Source organism: Aethalodelphis obliquidens, unplaced genomic scaffold, assembly GCF_003676395.1.
Source record: "Aethalodelphis obliquidens isolate GAN/ISIS:26980383/991018 unplaced genomic scaffold, ASM367639v1 scaffold4, whole genome shotgun sequence".
Taxonomy (NCBI): domain Eukaryota; kingdom Metazoa; phylum Chordata; class Mammalia; order Artiodactyla; family Delphinidae; genus Aethalodelphis; species Aethalodelphis obliquidens.
The window spans coordinates 81173937-81193849 of NW_020837948.1; the positions used below are offsets into that span (position 1 = coordinate 81173937).

The window sequence follows — 19913 nt, forward strand, 5'->3', positions numbered from 1 at the left end:
TTACATGTATTATATAAATAAGCATATCAGAAAGACTAGTTCTAAGGTAATATAGAGGAACTAGAAAATAGTTTAGCAGAATTATTGGGCTAGTATAAAGAAAGGAGGAGTCTAAACTGTGGATGGAAAGGCAATTTTCTGCAAAAATTTGATCAGCTCTACTGCAAAGCATCAACCTCTACAGGAAACATGGACTAGCATGAAATAAAGAAGTTCAGAAGATAATGGAGAACTCAGATAATAACAAAAAGGAAAGCCAGAAATAGAGGCAGGACAGAGAACCTGCCCAAACCAGACTAGACAACAGCCTTCATAACTTTCCAGTAAAGAAGGAGAAGTAGTTAACACCAGAACCACGATGTGCTTTTGCAGTCGAATTATTTGTAGCCTGTTGTATGGCTATGTATGCATAAGTATATAACAAGATCCACAGCTACAGTATTAGAAAGAAACAAAGAGAGAAAGAGAGAGAGAAAGAAAGAGAAAGGAAGGAAGGAAGAGAGGGAGGGAGGGAGGGAGGAAGGAAGAAAGAAAAGGAAAACTCAAGAGCAGCCTGCACTTAAAAATGAGTAGTTCATATTCTAGGAGTGATCCTTCTCATGGCACCATGTCAAAATGACAGATTCTGTATTTCTAAAAGGTGAAGAAATCTTTCGGAAAAATTGACTCTGCCAAACACATGCATGATGTTAAGCGAATGTCAAACCGGTACATTAAACCGTACTTCTTTGCTTCTTTGTTTAGAATCCCAAAGAGTTCACAAATTACAAATAGTTCCCAACTTACCAAAACGTTGTTTTCTAAAAGTTAGTTGGCAAATGGGCTTCCCTGGTGGCGCAGTGGTTAAGAATCCGCCTGCCAATGCAGGGGACACAGGTTCGAGCCCTGGTCTGGGAAGATCCCACAGGCCGCGGAGTAACTAAGCCCGTGCACCACAACTACTGAGCCTGCGCTCTAGAGCCCGGGAGCCACGACTACTGAGCCCACGTGCCACAACTACTGAAGCCCGCATGCCTAGAGCCTCTCTGTGCTCCACAACCAGAGAAGCCACCGCAATGAGAAGCCTGCGCACCGCAACAAAGAGTAGCCCTTGCTCACCACAACTAGAGAAAGCCCACACACGGCAACGAAGACCCAACGCAGCCAAAAATAAATAAATAAATAAAATAAATTTATAAGAAAAAAAAGTTAGTTGGCAAATCAGTTCTATGACAGCATAGTACTGTGGTTCAGAGTGGAGCCAGACAGCCCAGGTTCAAATCCTGACTCCACCACCTACGTAATTAATTGAACTCTGAGCTCCCACATCTGTAAAATGGGATACCTACTGAAAGGATTGTTCTGTTGTGATTAATGAGTTATATTACATTGAAAATCTTTAGAATCATGCCGGGCACATAGGTAGTATTCAATGAGTTTTAGCTGTTATTATAATTAGCACAGTTGTAGGAACAGAAACACAGTTAAGCAGTTCCTAGAACAGGAGGCTCATAGGGCTGTGGTTAAGGGAAAGGACAGGAGAGAAATATGTCACCAGGGGTTTGGTAAATTTCTATACCTTCCCATATGTGTAAGAGGAGACTTCTCTCTGGGTTACATGTCCCAAAGTGTTTAGCAGAATACATTTAAATTCCAAAGAACATGTTAAGCAAAAAATAAATAAAAATGCTTAATTAAATTTAAAAATTCAGTGATCAGATGACAATGGGAAATGCTGTATATTATATCCTTCCTTCTTGGAGATTTACAGCACATATTATCAGTCCTGTGATTAAAAAGAGAAAACTACCATTGAATTTTGTTTAATCCAGCATTTCTAAACTTCTATAACCATAGAACCTATTTTTCTCTTAGCTGCCATTCCCATCACATTTTGGGAAATGCTTCCCCTGGTCAATTACTTCCCAAATATTCTAAATTGAAGAACAAATAGCAGTTATCCCTAAAGAAATAAAACTGGAGGCTTTTGACTCACAGCCCTCAAAGAATTATAAAAATGCTATTCATAAGTGGAATATTGGTTAAATCATGATTGCTCTTCTTTTTCTTTTTTTTTTTTTTTTTTTGCGGTATGCAGGCCTCTCACTGTTGTGGCCTCTCCCATTGCGGAGCACAGGCTCCAGACGCGCAGGCCCAGCGGCCATGGCTCACGGGCCCAGCCGCTCCGCGGCATGTGGGATCTTCCCGGACCGGGGCACGAACCCGTGTCCCCTGCATCGGCAGGCGGACTCCCAACCACTGCGCCACCAGGGAAGCCCCATGATTGCTCTTCTTGCTCAACCCATTCAAAGTCAGAATAGCAATGTTAAAATAAAACATAAAGCTCCAATACTTCCTTTTTCTGCTCATATTCGTAAGCCCACTCTAAGCATTTTTTCTGTTCAACTTAATTATTACAGACTTTAATGAAGATAAATCTGAGAACTGCAAAGTGTATTAAAGCATTACAGTTCTGACTTATTGTGATCATTTCACAGTGTATACAAATATAGAATCATTATGTGGCACACCTGAAACTAATGCTATATGGCAATTATACCTCAATTAAAAAAGCATTATAGTTCTTCCTTCATAAATCCAAAATTGTTTAATTATAAAAGAAAAGGAAGCTTTTAACTATTATTGCATGGAAAAACAGAAATAATTTTTATGGCAGCCCAGTGATGTTTTTACAATGCATGCTAGTACTCATGTCAGCTCTTATTAGTTTTCTTGCTTCTGGGAATGTTTTTATCCATGGGTTAGAATTTAAATGAAGAGGCATTGTACGGGAGTCCACATTGCTCTAATAAGTCTTAGTTTCAGCGTAGCGCTCTTAGCTTTTATTTCCCCTCTTGAAATATCTCATGGAGCTTTTAGAATGCCATGTGCCTGCTTTCTTGCCCACAACAGTAACATAACACCCGGTCCAGGCACAAAAATCTCTAAAGTACAGAGGTAAGAGAAGATTTAATTGTTCAGAATCTCAGTTCATTCATTCATTCATTCATTCAACAAATATGTATTGAATATTTTCCAGATGTCAGAATATATGCTAAGTATTGATGATACTACAGTGGGCAAAATTAGACAAGATCTCTATCCCTTTGGAGCTTATAGTTCCAGGAGGTACAAATATAATTACATATAAAAAAAAGTTGAATTAAAATTTCTCTGAAGAAGAGATATTTGGTTCTATGTGTACATATAACATGAGAACTGATTTAATTGGGGGTTCTGGGACACTTCCCTAAGAAAGTATCAATGGAGTCAAGAGCTGAAGGAAGAGTCATAGTTAACTGGATGGCAAAATCAGGGGAGAGCCTAGCAGACAGGAGTAAATGTGTGGGCAAGGCCCTCTGGCAAGCAAGGGCCTGGGAGCAGTCGCTTTCCTTTAGCCCTTTCTTGGGAAAGGAAACTAACAAACTAATCCTGGCTCAGTAGTGAATGACAAAGAATAATGTTATGTGTCCAGATAGTTGCATGTTCTTCATTGGAGATGTAAATTCTTAGCTTAGCGGGAAAATCATTATTTAAATAATGTTGAAGATTCAAGCACCAGGACAGACTGATAAGGAAGATATTCTGGGGTAAGCAGGGTTTCCAAGTGTCTCCCAACTCATGCTGCCTAGAAGAATGACCATCATGCTTCCACAGGAAAAGGGGAAGTGGAGACAATGGAAAGAAATAAGGAATCCAAGGAAGGGGTAGAAAAAGGAATAGTCAGAACTAAGTTAATGCATAGTTTAAAAAAAAAAAGGGGAACCAAGTTTGCTCTTAATGCTTTGTCATAGTTTGTTTCAGTGTTCCACTGCAGTGTAACCAAACACATCCAAACAACAATTTGTTATTTCACAGAATTCTGTTTGTTAGTCATTCTGGCAAGGTTCAGCTGGTGGTTCTCCTGCCCCATGGATGTAGCTCATGCAGCTGTCTTCAGCTGGTAAGTCCAAGACAACACCAATCCTCCAAGACTCTCTGTAAGTTGCCTCTCGTGATTCAGCCCAGCTTCTTTATATCAAGGCAACAGGCTCCTAGGAGGGAACTTTCAAAAAGGCCAAGCCCCAAGGCACAGGCACTTATCAAGACTCTGTCTGCATGTCACTCGTTAATGCCCCACTGCCCAAAGCAGAGTCAGAGAAGGACTGATCCCCACATGCAAGAATGAGTGCTCTTTGAATTCCTAAAAATGTTGTATTTCTCTGTATGTGAGCATATACTACACCAAAGCATCACTAAAAATATTTAGCCTTGGGCTTCCCTGGTGGCGCAGTGGTTGAGAGTCCGCCTGCTGATGCAGGGGACAGGGGTTCGTGCCCCGGTCCGGGAGGATCCCACATGCCGCGGAGCGGCTGGGCCCGTGAGCCATGGCCGCTGAGCCTGCGCGTCTGGAGCCTGTGCTCCGCAATGGGAGAGGCCACAACAGTGAGAGGCCCGTGTACCGCAAAAAAAAAAAAAATTTAGCCTTCTCTTTTTATCAAATGTTCAAACATTCTCCCCACACACCCCCACTCTCTGCCACAAAGAAGACAGATTTTACAAGTGTTTTAAATCCCCCATGGTAGTAAATGATGTCCTCTGGAAAAAGGAATCATTTATTAGGAGAATCACTAACTGAATCTACCATTCAATCTGTTTGTAAAAGGTGGTGAAATGTGATTCACCTAATTTTAATATTTGTTAGGAGAAATGGTTGAAGTCATTAAATGAGATGTTTTGATCATCATAACTTCAATGACTTATGTAAGGAACATATTGTGAAAAATCCTAGGAATGTTATTTTTATTTTGCTTGAAAGCAGCATAAGGAAAGCAAAATTGACAAATGGCTATTTGTCAAAAAGCTTATGCATAAAATAGGAACCATGACATTATTGAAACAACCAAGCACCCATAATTTAAGAAAAAAAAAAAAAGTGACTATTTCAACAGTCATGACCCCCAGCCTCCTCCTCACAAATAACCTAGAAAATACTAGTCCTCTAGCACAAGTTTTATTTAAAACATTAATAGCACTTAATAAAAAAACTATATTGTGATCCACATTGGAAGAGAATGACTACCTTTGAATTTTCTTGATTCAGTTAATTTTCACATGCTTTCTCCTCCATTGAAATATTTACCTGTTCCTTCCCTGTGTGCCTAATCATCTCTCATTTATCTTCCAGAACACTTCTCTGCAAATGCTCACCAGAATTTCCTACTCTTCCCCAGGCAATGACTCTCTTCTATAAGCTCCCTCCGTAACTTATACTTACAGAGAAGAGGCCAAACCAAGTCAATGGTGGAGGGAACAGAATTCAGAACATTTCAAGCATAAGCAATTTCTCACATCATCTTCTAATCTAGAAAATGTCATTACTGCTACCATTAGCTCTTTTTATGGCTTCTTTTACTTTGAATTGCAACTCCTTACTCCACATCCCTTCCAAAAATATCACGCCAATGATTGATTCTTCTCTCCTTTGACATTCCTTACCTCCATATTTGGAATCTACAGTAGTTTGGCTTTCACCCATCTCATGAAATGCTCCTTTGGTCTCTCTCTTCCCAGGGGTTTTTCCTCCCCATACCACAGAAGTAAATGGTCCCCCATGCTCAGTGACTCTTCTCACGCTCTGTTCCACCTTGACAAGCCCCTCTCATCCTCAGGCTCAGGTACTCTGGGAACACCTATTATGCTAAGCTCTTCCTTATTGCCCCATGTTCTCCCTTGTAGTCTATTGCAAGTGGTAGCATGAAAATACTAAATCATGGCAGCTTTAAATAGCCGTGATTTAATATCTTCTTTGTTTTGCTCAATTTCCTGCAATTCCATGGGGGGAAAATACTATTCCAGAGGCCCAAAAGCTTATGCATAAAATAGGAACCATAACATTATTGAAACAACCAAGCACTCATAATGTAAGAAAAAAATAGTTAATTGAAAGAAAATATGGTTCTTGTTGTTCCATCTGCCACAGGGTAATTACAGGAAGATTGCGATGCTCTGTTTTCCAATTTCACCAGTTGAAAATTACAATTAATAACATACACAGGGGCTTCCCTGGTGGCACAGTGGTTGACAGTCCGCCTGCCGTTGCAGGGGACACAGGTTCGTGCCCAGGTCCAGGAAAATCCCACATGCCGCGGAGCGGCTGGGCCCGTGAGTCATGGCCGCTGAGCCTGCGCGTCCAGAGCCTGTGCTTTGCAATGGGAGAGGCCACAACAGTGAGAGGCCCGCGTACCGCAAAAAAAACAAAACAAACAAATAAAAAGTATTTAAATAGTTTCTAATGATGTGGATCTTCCCTTTCATGAGTGCTATCCTTTCCTTCAGCTATTTTTGTTTAACAAACATCAACAGGGTGGATAGTGGACCTGCCGGCTGTCAGCCAGATCTGGGTCCCACATGGCAGAGTGCACTGAAAACCCTCAGGATGTTGATAGGAGGTTGTCTAGCACAAAATAAGCATCATTAACTAATAGCTACTGTTACTATTACCCACTCACTGAGCTACTAAAGTGAACTATAAGGCAGAGTCTTGCTATCTAGAATTTTTTTGTAAAAGCTAAGATAAGCTTCAAGATAATGAGTCCTAAATACTGAATAGAAGTCAATTGTAACACACATAAAAATGCACGCCCTCCCTCCTTCTGCCCTGCATGGTAATATATTTATTAAAATGGCTTAATTTACCAAAAGGTGACACACTCCAGAAGTGTAATAAGCAGGACCAAAAGTGATTCATTATGTAGAAAACAGTAACATCTTTCATAGTGACACTGCTATCCGACTATTCAATCTGGGTTCATCACTAAAATCCACCTTTGTTGGTACTTTCACGGACAGTATTCTGGGTGAGACGCATTACAGCAAGGACCAAAGCCAGTATAGGTACTCTGAAATTCTTATGTACACAGTATCCTCATAAGATTTTTTGCCATAGTCTTTAAATGTTCTATTAGTCTCATTTACAATGATCATTCTAATCTTTATGAGACCATGTTTCCCAAGTTACTATAATTCTACCCGACACTAATGAAGCAGTTATCCCCAGACACAAGGATGTGGACCTGAAGTATGCCTAAGCTTCCATGCCCATATATATCCCAATGGGACAAAACCACAGAGCTAACTATAATTTGCAAGAATAAAATTTTCCATGAATCAGTAAAGCCCTGAAAGCATTCAAAGGCCTTTTCTAGAAGGCGTGATTTCTGAAGCATAGCATTCCAGTAAACTTGGAGAGTAGTGACGCAACATTCTAAAGATAAAGCCATGACGCTCTGTTTCATCCCTCTGGGGAAAAAATCATCACCCTACTGACGTAATTCAGAGGAGTTATGTATTTAGTCACACTTTCTCCCATTTCTCTGGAGAGCTTTAGATGTGACCTTTCAGTTCTAACCCTGTGTGTGCAGTAGAGGACTAGAATCGCAAGGTCTGAATAGAATTAACCAGCACAAGACTCTGCTGTACTGGTTTACCCACCGTATTATACTCCGGAATGCGCACTCCCTAACTGGGAGAAAGAAGCAAGAAAAAAACCGAGGCTGGTGGATAGCAACTCACTGGCATTTGAAAAATCAGTTCCAGGAAAGGACTGGTTTAAATCAAAGTTCACAGGCTAAATGTAGTCCTATACCTTACTGTAGAAGTTTCCAAGTTCTGCTTTTCCTACTGTAAACCAAAAACAAAGTAGGAGGATGGGGGGGAAAATGGCCTTATTTCAATTCCTAAATGACTCATTCCATGGGGTTTTACTACCCTGTACATCAGATCACATTGCTGCTGTGTTTTTCATCTTCCCAAATGCAACAGGAAGGAGAATGAGAAAAAGTTTATCAGATATTCCTCTTCCATCTTTATAGTAGAGGAAACAGGAGCACCCTTGGCCCCCTGCTGAGTTCTCACTCCCCTTTTCACTTCTCTCCATTGCGAGGGGAAGGAACTGGCCACCATCACCTCAGGTGTCACCTGCATACCCCAAATCCACATGCCCTCCTCAATTCTTCTCAAAGTCCGTGACAACCACTTCTGGTCCCTGCCAGTCCACTGCTGCCACGTGGACTTCCCCCCTGAACTCACCAGCACCCTCTCCATTCCAGTGCCTTCATGTCTTTGTTACTCACAGTGACCAAGACAATGCAGCCCAAGCACCCAGTTCTCTGAAGAAGTTGGTCTATGAGTGAAATTTGAAATATCCAGGGGCAAACTGGACGCCATGTCATTTAAGCAATCTTTCCATTAGTATTATTCTTCACAGATGGCTTTTGGAAAGAACTGATAAGCAGAGCTCAAGGCTGTAATCTTTGGCAAGAATATGAAGTACAAATATTTCATATAGAACAAGGCAGTCATATGCTTTGACAATCAACATGACCGAGATCCAATGTGGTTTTCCACTCTTCCCCCCAATGAATTATCTACTATGATCCAACCGTTTTTTCCTACCACTATCTTAATCATTATATGTAACAGTTTCAAATATTGGTCATTCTAATTACTGTCTCATCATCTATATCACTATTTTACCAGCATCCGAAAGATCTGCATCCAGACTTACAGTATATACCATGTTAAATGTCTATAATTACTTAAATAGTGAAGAAAATAGTTCAATTCCTCAGCCCAATACATAAATCTAAGAAATAAGAGTTTAAGAACAGCAATCTTGAGTGCTTTGAAATTCAAATGTTACTATTTTTGCTGCCTTAGTAAATCAACACTTCAAAAATTTCACTTAAAAAAGTTTTTTTTTTTTCTCCTTGTTAATTAACCTAATTCTTCTTTCCCTTGAGAATCTAAAGAGCAGCTGGATTATGAAAGTTGCTGCCACTGGAGTGAAGTTTTGGGTTTGGGTTTGTTTTTGTTTTTTACATTCTGCCCCAGTAATATTTGTTGGCAAAGACTCTCAAAAACTGGCAAGAGCTATAAATTAGATATCTGAACTATTCTCCCCTATCTATACAAAAGAGCTGTCCAACTTTCCAGTACTAAAATGCCTTAATTAAAAAGACTTATGCCTTAGGGGACTAGAAAATTTGCCTCTAAGTCAGATGAACATATGGGTTATAAGTTATTAATTATACAAACTAAGGCTTTGGGATCAGATAAATTGAATTAAACCCTAAAGCTAAATGATACATAATATATCCCATATTTGTGTTGGATAGGAAAACAGTAAAATCTGAAAGTTAGGGTAATGACTTAAATGGAATCAGAAAGGCCAAGGCCCACCTTCCAGATTCATTACCAAATACTTAGCTGATATTCACTGGCTCAGGAAAAACTGAAAGTCTACTGCATGAACAGATTAGTCCTCTCTATTAGTCTCTCTATTACAACCCTAGAAAGAAGAGTATGTAGAATGATAAAGAGATTTATGTATCAGAAAACTGTCCAAGGTTAGATAGATAAATCCATAGATAGACAGAATGTATAAAAACTTATACATTTACTATATACTATTCCAGTTGGATGCGTAACTTAAACACAAACTCCCAAATTAAGACAAACATGAGAAAATAAAGGATGGTTAATAAGGGCAAAAAGACAAATCAATGTTAGCACTTTACTGCCTTTTTTTTTTTTTTTTGGTAACAGATTGTAGGGTATAATGGATTTTTAAAAAATTATTTCTAGGGCTTCCCTGGTGGCGCAGTGGTTGAGAGTCTGCCTGCCGATGCAGGGGACACGGGTTCGTGCCCCGGTTCAGGAGGATCCCACATGCCGCGGAGCGGCTGGGCCCGTGAGCCATGGCCGCTGAGCCTGCGCGTCCGGAGCCTGTGCTCCGCAACGGGAGAGGCCACAACAGTGAGAGGCCCGCGTACCGCAAAAAAAAAAAAAAAAAAAAAAATTATTTCTAGTTGAATTTCAAAAAGACATAGCGAACAACAGATCAATACAGAATAAAAATAAGTCATTATTTACCAGTTATATGACTTATCAGAAAGGGAGGAATAATAAAATAAGATGAACAAAAATTATTTTTGTTGCTTTTAGACCTCACCATAATTAATAACCCAAGATCAACAATCTTTTGGAGTATTACTTTAAGAAATTAAATATCTAAAAATCCCTTAAATCACTTAAACAATAAAGTAAAATAAAACCAACCAGAGCATGAATTTTCAATTCAATTAACACAACTGAATGACAAAGGATTAGCAAGTACCAAAGAAATGAGATCATCCTAAATTTTTAAAATATAGAAAAATATTTACTATAAATGATGGAAATAAATCCAAGTATAATTATTTTAATTTAAATTGAATGCAGGAATTATCTCCAAAAAAAAAAAATCCAAGTTGCTGCTTCCCAGATATACCTACAACTACTTTGAGAAAAGGAAAAGGGCATGACTCAAGATACTATTTACTTTCTTCTAATAGAACTTTCATGATATAATTCAGTCTTGAGGTTACAAATGACCTGAGATCCATTAACAAATTGCATTTACCACTTAAAAATTAAAAAGGAGTCTTTCCTGATTTAAAACACATGCACACACAAACAGATCTTAATCACAGGCGCAGCAAGAAAGAAACTGATTACTAAACCAACAAATACTATGAGTTTTCAACTCAATAAACATGAGTATTATAGTAAAAAATTTCACACCAGTTATTTCTTTTTCTGATTTAGAGATACTTTTTACATGTTAATAATTGTTTCAAGAAATTTAATGCCAAATTAATTATATATAGAGAGAGAGAGATTCCAAATATTCTTCACACATTCAACCTATGCAGAGATTTTGGCATAATGGCAAAGTCACGAAGAAAATCTACACTTTTACTGCAAAAGACATAATCTTTACTGGTGCTAAAAAGACATAATCTTTACTGGCGCTTAAACAAAGAGGTAGCTAAAAAGTGCCACAATTTCTCTCAAATGTTATCATTTACATAACACCTTAAAACACACTCTGATTTGGGAAAAAAATTATTCTTCCAAGCAGTTAAGACAGATTAATCTCATCTATTTCATGGTAGCAAAATCTTCCTCAGATATTAATAACAGGCAGAATTACTTGAGTTTAGCCTTTCGTCACCAGAGACAATTGCTACATCACTATGCAAACATGGTGAACTCAGTTTATTAGTCAAATAGTTGAATTCCATTCAAGTGCGCTTAACACAGTACTACACATTATAAATTGATTGAAATTAGAGAGATCTCCAATTGGAAATGGGGTTTAAAAAATACAATTAATGCTGATTTCAAATTATATGTTTCATTGGTGTTCTAATGAAACAGAAAGCAAATGATTTGTTTCCAGCATCTCTGAAAGATTATCTAGTCCTTTAATGTATTAAAATAGAAGTGAGAAAATACACCCCTGAAGTATAGAATCACAAGTACAGTTTGAACAATTGAAACTGATGTGATATGTTTACTTCAGATTATGGTTAAATGGTAAGAGGACAGCTCAAGAGTTGATGAAAGTTTCAAATTAGTCACATTTGTTGAAAACACATAAATGCAGGTGGCTGTAATGTTTACACTGAGTCAGATTTTTTCAAATCTATGTATAATGTAAGTCCTAAAAAATTCATAAAGACTTAATTTCTTAAAACACTGCTGACTGTTGAGGAAAATCCAAATGGATTACATCTAAAATGAGGCTGTTCCTTCTCCTTGTGTAAAATACTTTTGGAATCCATAACACAAAAACTATGCACAGGAAGACATTTAGACTTGTCAATCCTTTTTTAAAACTGAGGGATTGTTGCTCTTGAAAATTTTCCCTGTATTTGCTTTGCTTTCTTCAGAGTCTTCCTTTTCTTTCAAGAGCTCTGATATAGATGTGTATCAGCTGTATATGTTAATAACTTATTTGCCTGTTCCCACAAGTGAAGAGGTGGCTTTGTTAGACAACAGCTTGATCTTTATGTTTTACTTCTGGTAGGATTCTCTAACTTTCGCCTGAAGGGCATCACACGTCTTCTTGGCATCGCCTAGAAGCATGGCTGTGTTAGGTTTGTAGAAGATTGGATTGTCCACTGCAGCATAGCCAACACCTAAGGACCTCTTCATAACAATGACCTAAGAACCAAAGATTAAGTGAGATGGTGTATTTAACAGACCTGGCCAGGACTTGTTCTGCAAACAAACACTGCCCTGCCCTGACTTTGAACAAAGCAGGTACCACTACTAATTCTTTACTACAAAGACTTAAAATATACAAGCAGTAGTTTAAATGCATGTTTACTCTGTATTAACTTTAATTCTTTAAATGTGCCCATACTCTTATATCCATTAGAGAAAAGGTCATGTTAACAACAGTGTATCTCCAAGTGATAAGTGATTTTTTTTCTCAGTGCTTTTCTCTATAAAGACTATGTATAACATTTTCTAGCCAGAAAAATAAGCATCTTTCTCTGAATGGGCTAAAGAGAACAAATTTAGTGCATAAGCTTCTACTATCCATCCTAAGATAAATGTAGTTGAGTGGGAAAATGGTATGATTCTTAGTCCATTGCTTTAAAGTAAAGGATATGAGACAGAAAGGATATAAGACAAGAACCCAAAGAGCAATCTAGTGTGTCACAGAACAGAGCTAATTACTAATAGAATGCTTCCACGAAGAAAAATGAAGGGGTAAGTCCATCCATCTCTAATACTGATGTGTTCTAGACATTTACAATTACACGGATTGTGGATGTTGCTGTCCTGTTGAATATCAAGTCAATTCTTCATGAAATGAAAAGCCTTTCTATGGTCTTTTAGGATACGCATTCTATTCAAAAATGGAAGCAGAGCAAATTTATTCATGTTCCATATACCATTGATACAGTAATGTACCCTACAAGCTCAAATACTGGTGATCGATGCAACTGTCCATATACACATGAACAAGTGCATGTCATATCTACTCACTCACCACAAATACTATGTTTAAAACTCACACATTTACAATAAAGAGAGACAAATTAAAGGGAAAATATACGTTACATTATAATGATTCTTAAAATGAAGATATGACTTGAGAGTGTAAAGAGACTTGCCCAGTCGGGGCAGAGGAAAATTTATAAGCGTTTGCATTCTCTACAATCTAGCAATTAGCTTTTTCAGAAGTAATGTGCTGTGAGCAGGGCTTGCTTCCTTCCATGTTATTATTTGGTTTTCTAAATCACCCTTCTTCTATACACTCCATAACATACAAATTCCCTTTCAAAAAACTTAAATGAAAAAATGTGCTCATCTTCGTATGCGAAGGCGATGATACTGACTCACTGTCCTGGAGGGAAGCCATCTGCTTCACTGGACTCGGCCTGGAATTCAGCCAGACTCATCCCCAAAGCTCACAGGTCCTTTTTCAGCTGTAGTTACAGATTGTGTTAATCCATCCAGATAATCTCTTTTAGTTCTAATCGAGATCAGGGCATTCACTCAGGTTCTCTGGTGACCACAGAACAGACAGAAGCTGGATATAGACAGCTGGACCCTAAATCTACTCTAACTCCTGAGCCTCCTAAAAGGCATCATCATTTCTCATCAAGTGACCAAGGAAAGTTCTGTGTATGTGTTTTAAGAGACCTTTAATTATTAGAATGAAACACAAGTCTGAAACTTTACCTGCTTTGATTTCCAGACCTCGAGGACTGGCATGCCTGCAATAATAGAGTTGGGGTCTTCTTGAGCCGCTGAATTAACAGTGTCATTAGCTCCAATTACAAGGACCAAATCAGTGTCTACATAATAAAAGAAAATATAAAAATTAAAAGGGTCACTTTTACTTTCAGGCAAATTATGGTGACCTGACTTTATAACAACAACAACAGAAGCTAAAATTTATAGGACAAACACTTGTGCTAGGTATTGTACAAAGAGCTTTATCAGAGAGGTCCAGTAACTTAGCCAATGTCACACAGCTTAAAAGCAATAGGTCCTGCATCTGAACCTGAGCACCCTGACTGGAGCTTGCATTATTATGCTTTCCCTCCCCTCAATGGATCTACCTAATCTGACTTTATAGCTCTTTTATGATCCCAAAATGATCTTGCCGGTAACATTAAAGACCTGCACTCCCATAAATGGGTGCTGAATTTTGTCAAAAGCTTTTTCTGCATCTATTGAGATGATCATATGGTTTTTCTCCTTCAATTTGTTAATATGGTGTATCACACTGATTGATTTGCGTATATTGAAGAATCCTTGCATTCCTGGGATAAATCCCACTTGATCATGCTGTATGATCCTTTTAATGTGTTGTCGGATTCTGTTTGCTAGTATTTTGTTGAGGATTTTTGCATCTATGTTCATCGGTGATATTGGTCTGTAGTTTTCTTTCTTTGTGACATGGATAAAGAAGATGTGGCATATATATACAATAGAATATTACTCAGCCATAAAAAGAAATGAAATTGAGTTATTTGTAGGGAGGTGGATGGACCTAGAGCCTGTCATATAGAGTGAAGTAAGTCAGAAAGAGAAAAACAAATACTGTATGCTAACACGTATATATGAAATCTGAAGGAAAAAAAATGGTTCTGAAGAACCTAGGGGCAGGATAGGAATAAACATGCAGATGTAGAGAATGGACTTGAGGACACAGGGAGTGGGAAAGGTAAGCTGGGACGAGGTGAAAGAGGGGCATGGACATATATACACTACCAAATGTAAAATAGATAGCTAGTGGGAAGCAGCTGCATAGCACAGGGAGATCAGCTTGGTGCTTTGTGACCACCTAGAGGGGTGGGATAGGGAGGGTGGGAGGGAGACGCAAGAGGGAGGAGATATGGGGATATATGTATATGTATAGCTGATCCACTTTGTTATACAGCAGAAACTAACACAACATTGTAAAGCAATTATACTCCAATAAAGATGTTAAAAAAAAAAGATCTGCATTCCATTTTCAACTTTTAAAATGACTACTTAATATGCAATTCAATGTCTAAAAGAAAATGGTCTAAGAGTCTGTACTATATTAAAGCTGTGTCCATAATTCCTGGAACTGGCAGGTTTCACACATAATTTAGCAACAGTGAAATCTGAAAGGGGGCATAAAATTAAAATGGTCTAAATTCCCTCTTTAAGGATCATAATATAAGGTACCTTAGAACTCTGCCAAAAATGCCATGTGAATCTAGACATACACACAATTTCATTATTTTTCTCTAATAAACAGTACTTTTTAAGTTTACAGTGGATATGTGCCAGAGGGAACTGGTTTAATTTTAACAAACATGATCTTGGGCCAAATGTCATTAGCATTCAACATCCACCCAGTGACAGCCACAAAGTCCAACACCTTATCTAGTGAAGTCCTAGTACTTTAAAGAAAACAGAAAACTACTTACTGACCACGAGTTGGTACAACTGAAAACCAGTAAAATCTCAGACACTGGCAAGAATCAGACACTAAATCATCAGCAGAAGCAATTTCATAAGTGAGGAACCTGAGGTTGAGTACCTAGTTCAAGGCCACAAGCAAATGAGACTCAGGACCTGGATTCCAAAGCCAGGTCTGTTCCAAATCCCTCTGCAATGCAGTCCACTGCACTGCCTCCCAAGATTTTCACCATCCTTCAGATCTCCTCAGAGGGAGAAAATGACCCATGCTGCTTACAAACCTGTTGCACCTTTTTCAGTACTGTCTTTCGCTTATTTAATTTCAACTGCATCCTTACTAGGAGCAGGTTACTCTTCATCTGACTAGTAGGTCTTCAGTAATCCCACAATTTATGCCCTAAGACTGGCATCACTCTATTCATCTAAGAACACCTAAACTTCACCATTATCCCCATCACTTACCTGGGAAATCATGGTTGATCTCATCCATCTCCAACACAATATCATACGGCACCCCAGCCTCAGCCAGCAGCACATTAAGCTGACCAGGCATCCGGCCTGCAACTGGGTGAATTCCAAACCTAGACATGAAACAAATGAACAGCTGGCCTTACTTGATGGGCCGAAACGTACAGAGACCCCAATATCACCTCCAAATCTGCACACTTTGTTCTTGGCATCTCTGCTTCTCCTGGTACTATCTGATCTCTACAAGCAGGAATAGAATCCGTCTAGATATACGGTCAATCTACAAATAGTAAGGTTTGGAGATTCAAGATCTCAGTATATACAAACTGTAACTCCTCTCAAAAAACAAAGTGTGACTTTAGAACCTGACTCTTCCATATATGTTCTAAGTTCAATGAACTCCCAACAACATTAATAATATCACCTTACATTTAATAAGCATTATGTTCTCTCATAATACTTTATAATTTTTGAATCTTTTTGAAGTCAGCCTGGAATTAAACGTTTGCCATGAAAAACACTGTCGTGCACATAAGTTAAAGGCCTACTTTCAGCGAGTAATATGCAGCATTGCTCCACATCACAGAAGAAATGTGATAGTAACACGCTGGAGTGTTTGAAAGGCAGGGTAATACACAAATCAGATATCTGCTCTTTTATTAAGGCCAAAGAAACCGAAGCATCAGGCAATTTCGTTCAACCACAGCCATAATGGGATCCCTGAAGTCATGTAATCCAACCTCTTGCCCACAGTATTGATCTCTGTCTCCCCAGCACTGGGCACAGTCCGTAGCACACAGGAAGGACCAAAAAAAAAGTGAGTGAGTGAGTGAATGAATGAATGAATCCAGTGAAGAAATGCATTTTATACTACCTCTAGGCAGGGATCCATCCAACCTCAGCTTAAATACCTTCAGTGACAGAAACTAACTCCATTCTAGCTCTATTCCATTACTAGAAAATCCCAATAACTATATATATATAGTTATATATATAACTATATGTATATAGTTATATATATAGTTACATATATATCACACACGCTCATCATATTAAACCAAAAACCCCCAACTCATTGCTTTCCAAGGTCTGTAGTCTGAGGGTCTACTCCCTCTTTCACATGTGGATTCCTCTGAGCTAACCTAGGATGCCTATTAAGCAAAACATCTTCAATTCTTTCAACTGTTCAATGACTGACAGGACTTCTAGACTCACTGCTGTCCTAGTTACCTGTTCCTATATTGTCACTGTCCAGCTCAAATTTCAGTCCCCCACCGTAAATACAATATGCTGGATGTGATCTAGATGCACAAGGCACAGCAAGAAAGTCATACCCTCAGGCCCCTTTCAGAAGCCTAGGTCTGTAACAGCTCCCACACCACACTGCTGGTTTTTATCACTGACAGTTATGTAAGATGCCCTATTGGAACTCTACTCAGTGCTCTGTGGGGACCTAATTGGGAAAGAAATCCAAGGAAGAGGGGATATATGTATACGTGTGGCTGACTCACTTTGCTGTGCAGCAGAAACTAACACACCATTGTAAAGGAGTTGTACTCCAAAAAAAAAAAAAGATGCCCGGTTACTTTTCACAGGAACTGCTGCCAAGCCAGACCTCCCCACTCGTAACACAGTGCGTTAGGAACAGATTAAAAAAGCATAGGAATTGACCCCTCCCAAAGGCAGACCTGAAAAGAGCTATAAAATGGCTGTTTATATTGTCCAAATAACTGATATATGGTTTTCTACATCTTTGAATGAAGTTAATGAAGATAATCTGATAATGAAGAGCCTGAATTACTGGGGAGCTTGTAATTGGAAAACAAGATATCAAATGATAGGTTCTCTTTAATCAATTTATTTTTTTATTTATTTTTGGCCACATTGGGTCTTCGTTGCTACGTGTGGGCTTTCTCTAGTTGCGGCGAGCTGGGGCTACTACTCTTCATTGCGGCGTGCGGGCTTCTCATTGCAGTGGCTACTCTTGTTGCGGAGCACGGGCTCTAGGCACAAGGGCTTCAGTAAATGCAGCACGTGGGCTCAGTATCTGTGGCACGCAGGCCCTAGAGAGCACAGGCTTCAGTAACTGTGGTGCCTGGGCTCAGTAGTTGCGGCTCGCGGGCTCTAGAGCACAGGCTCAGTAGTTGTGGTGCACAGGCTTAGTTGCTCCACGGCATGTGGGATCTTCCCGGACCAGGGATCAAACCCGTGTCCCTTGCACTGGTACGCAGATTCTTAACCACTGCACCATCAGGGAAGTCCCTCAAATTCTCTTTTATATAATCTTCATTCTGGGACCGCTGAAAGTTCCTAAATAATCAACTTATGTTTAAAAAAACAGAAACTCAGGGCTAAAAGGAAACAAAACAGTTATCTCTAGGTGGTTGTACAACAGATAATCATTTTACTTCTCCTCTATTTAAAAATGTTTTCCAAATTTTCTATGAGAATGAACAATTTTATGGTGGGAAAAAATTAACTTCATTTAAAATAAATTACTACTTCGTGCTTTTATATTGTGATATAATATACAAATTTCTTATATATTATTTCATTCTATCCCTAATCATCTTTAATAATCTCCATCAAGAATTAGAATTTAGAGCAGCTGATTCAAATCCAGGACTTAGTTAAATAAACTGGGCTTTAGAGCTACATTCCTGTACCTTAAAAAAAGAAGAGAGCAAGAAGATATGTAAGAGGGGCTGCTGGCATATATTTTGGCACAATGACTAATACTGACTCTTTGAGATGTGCTATACAACTTGCACAACTTTTTTAGTATAGCTAACCTGTAAGTCAAACTCGGGTCTTTCTGCCTCAAGGGTCTTTTCACTACTATACAATATAGGCAGTATAGTCAAGCATTTAAGAGGTATTTTTGTTTAGTTAGTAACTCAAGTTAACTAGTTACATGATGTTCAGTAAGTTACTTAATAGCTCCCTCTCTCTCAATTTTCCCATAGAGTACTAACCAGCTGTTATTACAAGCCCACATCATGCCAAGGGCTATATTAAACTCTGTAGAAGAGGTTTGAGAAATACCTATTTATCTCTGCTTGAATGGGTGAAATAAGGAATTCTAAGAATCCAATTTACAGTGTTGAGAAAAACTGAGCACCCAGAAAGTTTCAAACAATACTATAAGCTATAAATTTTTTTAATTTAATTAAGTATTTGCATGGACATAGGAGAAAAAAATGTCTCTTAGTACACAAAGTACCTGCAACAATGCAAAACATTTACCAGCACCTCTTAAATGATGGGGAAGTAGGTTCTGAAAAATTACTAGGGGTAGGAGGTAGAATGAACTGTATAGAATGGACCATTAATAATCTAAGACTTTTTAAAATTTTTTATTGGAGCATAGTTGATTTACAATGTTGTGTTAGTTTCTGCTGTACAGCAAAGTGAATCAGTTATACATATACATATATCCACTCTTTTTTATTTATTTATTTATTTATATTTATTTTTGGCTGTGTTGGGTCTTCGTTGCTGCGTGCAGGCTTTCTCTAGTTGCGGTGAGTGGGAGCTACTCTTCGTTGCAGTGTGCAGGCTTCTCATTGCAGTAGCTTCTCTTGTTGCCGAGCACGGGCTCTAGGTGCGTGGGCTTCAGTAGTTGTGGCACACGGGCTCAGCAGTTGTGGCTCACGGGCTCTAGAGCACAGGTTCAGTAGTTCTGGCGCACGGGCTTAGCTGCTCTGTGGCATGTGGGATCTTCCTGGACCAGGGCTCGAAACTGTGTCCCCTGCACTGGCAGGCAGGTTCTTAACCACTGTGCCACCAGGGAAGTCCCTCCACTCTTTTTTAGATTCTTTCCACAAACAGGCCATTACAGAGTACTGAGTAGAGTTCCCTGTGCTATACAGTAGGTCCTTATTAGTTATCTATTTTCTATATAGTGGTGTGTATATGTAAGACTCTTTTAAAAGGCATTTAGCATCTCTTCCCTCAGTGGGCTACCTACAGTTTTTTTTTTTTTATTGAAGTATAGTTGATTTACTACTTTATTTTGGTGAGAATAAAATTAATAAATAAATAAAATTAATCATTTTTTGGAAATGTAACAGTTCAACAGTTGAGTAAAAATTTTTAAATGTTCTCTAAAACCAAGATTTTTTTTTTTGGCTAGACACTGCTATCCTAATGTCATTGTCTGTTCCAAACCAGGGTTTTTA

The 19913-nt window shown here is 38.7% G+C and overlaps 1 protein-coding gene across 8 annotated transcripts in view; it reads right to left on the reverse strand.

Annotated features, from left to right (window-relative positions):
* Positions 1 to 10928: 10928 nt before the first annotated feature.
* Positions 10929 to 19913, reverse strand: part of NNT (nicotinamide nucleotide transhydrogenase) — a 92724-nt gene continuing 83739 nt past the window's right edge. For 3 of the 8 annotated variants that reach the window (XM_027101149.1, XM_027101147.1, XM_027101148.1), the window contains exons 20-22: positions 15727 to 15845; positions 13546 to 13661; positions 11608 to 12012 (exon numbers count right to left, since the gene is read on the reverse strand). In XM_027101149.1, the coding sequence (XP_026956950.1) occupies positions 11863 to 12012; positions 13546 to 13661; positions 15727 to 15845 (385 nt within the window). In that variant the 3' untranslated portion in view covers positions 11608 to 11862. Of the gene's footprint in view, positions 12013 to 13545; positions 13662 to 15726; positions 15846 to 19913 lie in introns of all 8 variants that reach the window. The other 5 variants (XM_027101154.1, XM_027101153.1, XM_027101152.1 and 2 more) reach the window with 3 other exon arrangements.